The sequence below is a fragment of the Nematolebias whitei genome, chromosome 15, assembly GCF_014905685.2.
Source record: "Nematolebias whitei isolate Nwh7 chromosome 15, NemWhi1, whole genome shotgun sequence".
NCBI lineage: Eukaryota > Metazoa > Chordata > Actinopteri > Cyprinodontiformes > Rivulidae > Nematolebias > Nematolebias whitei.
Window position 1 is genome coordinate 14800832 of NC_056512.1, and position 5490 is coordinate 14806321.

The 5490-nt window shown below is 45.8% G+C and overlaps 1 protein-coding gene across 1 annotated transcript in view; it reads left to right on the forward strand.

The window, feature by feature from the left end:
* The first annotated feature begins 1770 nt into the window (after window positions 1–1770).
* Window positions 1771–5490, forward strand: part of LOC119421970 (NACHT, LRR and PYD domains-containing protein 12-like) — a 79335-nt gene continuing 75615 nt past the window's right edge. Inside the window, exons 1-2 of the mRNA XM_037689326.1 lie at window positions 1771–2029; window positions 3336–5130. Coding sequence (XP_037545254.1) covers window positions 1771–2029; window positions 3336–5130 — 2054 coding nt within the window. The remainder of the gene's footprint in view (window positions 2030–3335; window positions 5131–5490) is intronic.

Below are 5490 nucleotides of genomic sequence, written 5' to 3' on the forward strand. Positions count from 1 at the left end.
GACAGCCGTGGAACCGTCTTGCCACCGGCTCATTTCGTGTGGAGGATGTGAGAAAGAGCCACTGTCAGATCATCGGAGCTGACAGACAGGTTGAAAAATAGACACTTTTATAATTAAATGATGTTTTACTCCAAACTCGTGTCACCTACATACATTCTCTGCCAAAACTGTCATTTGCTCTGCCATTTGTTGTCCTAGAGCGCCATCTGTTGGCGGTCTCAGGGAAACGCTGAAAAATTCCGTCCTCCGGCTGCAATGTGGGCCGGCAGACAACAAAGAGGCGCACCGGTTGGGGATGACGTCAACTGCCCTGCAGACGGAGCGGTGTCCCCTTCCGCCTCTGAACATGTACGCCAACAGCGTAACGTGTTGTTCGCTGCGGCCGTCTGGAACGCATGCTGGTGAGCTCAGTCAAAGATCGGTGTCACCGCCTGGGTTACGCTAACTGGAGGCGCGGGACGCTGGTCCATCTGGACATCTTGCTCCAATGAAGCCTCCGTCAGGCTTGGCTCCAGGGGGCACTGAGGGAAAAAAAACCACTCGGTGAAACCCCTCTGCTCTGGTGATGGGCGCAGGCTGTGGAGACCGGCCCCCCAATCTACCAGGAAAGCCGGCTGTGGCCTTGTCCTGTAGGACGTGCTGTTGGGAAAAAACGAGGCCAGATGGGGTCAGGACGGTGAGCCAGAAAAGGAGCCTAGAAAAAGAACCCTCCCGCCAGATCATCCAAACTGGTGGGAAAAGGCACGGGATGTAAAAAAGGTCCCTTCATGTCAGCCACTCCTGGGTTACGCGGGCAACTCCAGAGGGTGCCGTCGGCCGGGAGCGGTGTGATCGCTGATGCGAAACGAGGTGGGATGAGGTAAGCATTCGCTCATCCCCCCTCCACCGACACTACGCTCTCCAGGAGGGAATGAGCCGCGGGGTGCCGCTGCTGACGCTGCCTGTCCCGGAGGAACCATCCGATTCGCTCCGAGGGTCGGCGATAAGAGGAAAATTACATGATGGCGTTGTCCAGCGTGTAGCGACCTGTCACTGAGAAATACTCCTCGGCACTTACCTTGAAACAAGACTGCTCATCAGCTTCTCCTCGGGGAGGATAGCTCACCGGGATGACCGGAGGTCGACGTGACGGGCCAAGCATTCTTAACAAAGGCTGGTCATTTACACAACTTTCCTTCTTCGTTCTTCTGACAGTGCTATTAGCTCGCTGAAGAAAAATGGGAGCTGATTACCCGCTCTTAACGTAATTTATACGGACTGGGTGGGGCCCACACAGCAGGTGGGCGTGGACTAAATTTTTCAGTGTAATGCTTCGCATAACGGTATAAACCCATCAGCGACAGCCTTAAAGGGCGAAGCTTATACAAAATAGAACTTTAGCTTTTCATATTATTAAACTAATGCTGACGGTTCAGCTACTTTACATACTTCAGTTGTCAGTCTGCTCTCAGTATTCACACTGCATTTATTATAGTTGTTATTTAGCCAATACACTTACAATTGTGTCAATATTTTTTTCTTGCTACTCCTTATGTGACTGTAGAAAAGTCCATACAAAAGTACTACTTCTCTTCCAGGGAGAACATACTTGCTGGCTTTTTTCTGAAGTAAAATTTTCTCCTGCTAAGCTTTATTTACCCTTGTAGATGTATAAAGACTTTAAAAACAACTTTCTCGTTATCCTGTAGTTAGAATGAAGAAGTAGCCACAAATGTTAGAATTGATATTATCAACACTTCTTGTTCCAGTATTATTATTTTTTTATCAGTGATGGTGATAAACGTTCTTCTCAGGGGGAAGGAGAGGAGTGGTACTTGTGTAGAGGAGCAGCTGTCCTGCTGTACTTTGTGTCAGCACATCCTGAAGGATCCATTTTCTACCAGCTGTGGCCACTGGTTCTGCAGACGGTGTATCACATCATACTGGGACCAGTCTGCTGCTTCAGGACGCTCCTCCTGTCCCCAGTGTGGAGAAAGATCCAAAACAAGATCTGGAATGCAGACAGCCAATCAAACATGCTTAGTACAAGGTAAGACATTTCTGTAAACATTTTGCTAGCTTATCCTGATGCATGCTCAATAATCCAGGTAGAAAAATCTAAAAAAGTTAAATCTGGACAACTGGACATTTAAAAAACAAAACGTTGGTTACGTACTGTAACCCCAGATTCTATGAGTATAGGCGTAGCCCTTTAAGACTTTCGCTAGTGGGTTTATCCCTATGCGCTCAGCGCTGCACTGAAAAAACTTTAGTCCACATCCACCTGCTGTGTGTGGGCCTCACCCCCGGTCCGTATAAATTACGGTGAGACCAGGTAATCGGCTCCCAAAATAGCTTTTTTCTTCAGCCATTTAGGAACCAGTGAGGCCCAGAGCTTAAAGGGCTACGCCTATACTCATAGAATCTGGGGTTTCGCTAGTGGGTTAATGGCGAAGCAGGATGTAGTCTATGCCTCACTGGGTCCATTCAGACTCAACATGAAGCACCTGCTTGCACAAAAAAAAATTTCATCACTCAGTCTTCTGTGTGCGTAATTATGCAGTGGCTTTTAAACCCCAAAATACATTACGGCAAAGACTGGTTCATCCCAAAGATCCAGTCCCCCTGCACAAACAGAGTAATATTGTGTATGCTGTTCAGTGTCAGGAGGGCTGTAATCAGTCTTACATTGGGGAAACTAAACAGCAACTGGCCAAAAGGATGGCCCAGCACAGAAGATCAACATCATCAGGCCAGGATTCTGCAGTCTACACTCATCTCCAGGCCAGCAGTCACTCTTTCAGGGATGAAGATGTTCACATTCTGGACAGAGAGGAACGATGGTTTGAGAGAGGAGTAAAGGAGGTCATCTTTGTGAAAATAAATTGTCCATCATTAAACAGGGGTGGAGGCCTCTGGGTTCAACTGTCCCCCCTTACAATGCTGGTATTGCTAGTATCACTCAGCCCCCTGTGAATAGTAAACAGCCATCAGTGTGCTAATGATCCATTGTTAGGCTGATGGTCCTTCTTGATCATGTGAGCAGCTGGTTTTGGTTGTCAGCAGCAAAACTGGTCGATCCACTCTGAGAAGGTGCTATTTATAAGACTGAGCTGAATACAGCACCTCAGACTGAGGAAGTCTTTCAGGTGAAAGATGAAACATTTCTACATTTTTTTGTTGTTTTGGATTTTTTGAATGTCCAGAGGACCAGATTTAACTTTTTTAGATTGTTGCTAGCTTGTTGCAAAAACATGGACTTAACAAGAAAAAAAAGGCAAAAACAATAAGTCATAAATTAAGAATGATGTTTCGTCAATTAGAACAACTGTTTCATTTTTGTCTTGTTTTTCCAGCAGATTCTGGTCTGCAGGAGGTTTTAGATGGACACAAGCTCAGTCTGAGGAAGAGATGTGAATATGTGAGTAAAGAAAGTGGTGACAAAGGAAGTAGAACCCTCCTCAACAGGATCTACACTGAGCTCTACATCACAGAGGGACAGAGTGAAGAGGTTAATACCCAACATGAGGTTAGGCAGCTGGAGGCAGCCTCCAAGATCAAGAGCCTTCATGACACTCCAATCAGGTGCCACGACATCTTTAAACCTGACCAACATGGAGCCATCAGAGTGGTTCTGACAAATGGTGTTGCTGGTGTTGGAAAAACCTTCTCAGTGCAGAAGTTCACTCTGGACTGGGCCGAGGGCTTGGAGAACCAAGATGTCAGTGTGGTGATTCTGCTTTCATTCAGGGAGCTGAACTTGATCAGAGATGAGCAGTACAGTCTTCTCACACTGATCCATGATTTCCATCCATCATTAAAGAAGCTCCCAGCAGAGAAGCTGTCTGTCTGTAAACTTCTCTTCATCTTTGATGGTCTGGATGAAAATAGACTTTCATTGGATCTCACCAACAGAAATGTTGTGACTGACGTCACACAGAAGTCATCAGTCAATGTGCTGCTGACAAACCTCATCAAGGGGAGTCTGCTTCCCTCGGCTCTGGTCTGGATAACATCCCGACCTGCAGCAGCCAAACAGATCCCTCCTTCATGTGTTGACAGGGTGACAGAAGTACGAGGGTTCACTGATACCCAGAAGGAGGAGTACTTCAGGAGGAGGTTCATTGATGGAGATTTGTCCAGCAGAATCATCTCCCACATCAAGACCTCCAGGAGCCTCCACATCATGTGTGGAATCCCAGTCTTCTGCTGGATCACTGCTACAGTTCTGGAGCACATGTTGACCACAGAGCAGAAGGAACTGCCCAAGACCATGACTGACATGTACTCACATTTCCTGCTGGTTCAGACAAAAATAAAGAAGAACAAGTACCATGAAGGACATGAGACAGGTTCACAGGAGCTGACAGAGGCTGACAAAGATGTGCTTCTGAAGCTGGGGAGGCTGGCTTATGAACATCTGGAAAAAGGAAACATCTTGTTCTACCAAGAAGACCTACAGCAATGTTGTCTTGATGTAACAGATGCCTCGATGTACTCAGGAGTTTGTACAGAGATCTTTAAACGAGAATGTGTGATCTTCCAAAAACCAGTTTATAGCTTTGTTCATTTGAGTGTTCAGGAGTTTTTGGCTTCAGTCTACATGTTCCACTGTTTGCGCAAGTGGAACACTAAAGTGATGCAAAGCTTCCTGGGAGAAGACTACAATTACCCATCATTGGATGACTTTTTGCACAGTGTCATGGAGAAATCTATTAGAAGCAAAAATGGCCACCTGGACCTGTTTGTTCGCTTCCTTCATGGTCTCTGTGTGGAGTCCAACCAGAGACTTTTAGGAGGCCTCCTGGGTCAGACGGGTTACAGTCCAGAAATCCTCCAGAGAGTCATCAACAACCTGAAGAAGATAAACACTGATTATTTTTCTCCAGACAGAGATCCTGAGAGATGCATCAACATTTTTCATTGTCTAATGGAGATGAAAGACCTCTCAGTCCATCAGGAGATCCAGGAGTTCCTGGAGTCGAAAAACAGATCCAAGAGGAAACTCTCAGAGATCCAGTGTTCAGCTCTGGCCTACATGCTTCAGATGTCAGAGGAGGTTCTGGATGAGTTGGACCTGAAGAAATACAACACATCAAATAAGGGACGACTGAGAATGATTCCAGCTGTTAAGAATTGCAGAAAAGCTCTGTGAGTCCAGTTGTGTTTATTTACATCATCAGTTGGTATAGAATAGTTCTTTTAATTTTTACAAGGAAACAAGTTTGTAAGAATTTTGAGTTATTTTTTATTTTGACTTTTATTTATACAGGTAATCTCAATGAGTCATGAGGACTCACAGTACTCAACAATAAAAAGCAATTAAAATAAAAATAGTGCTATAAAAACACTGTTACTGTTAGCAGAATGGTCCTGTCAGCAGCGTGGTCCAGCCAGTAGTGCAGTCCTGTTAACAGCATGGTCCTGTTAGCATTGTGCTCCTACTATCGCAGCATGGTCCTGCTAGCAGCATGGTCCTTTTAGCATTGTGCTCCTACTATAGCAGCATGG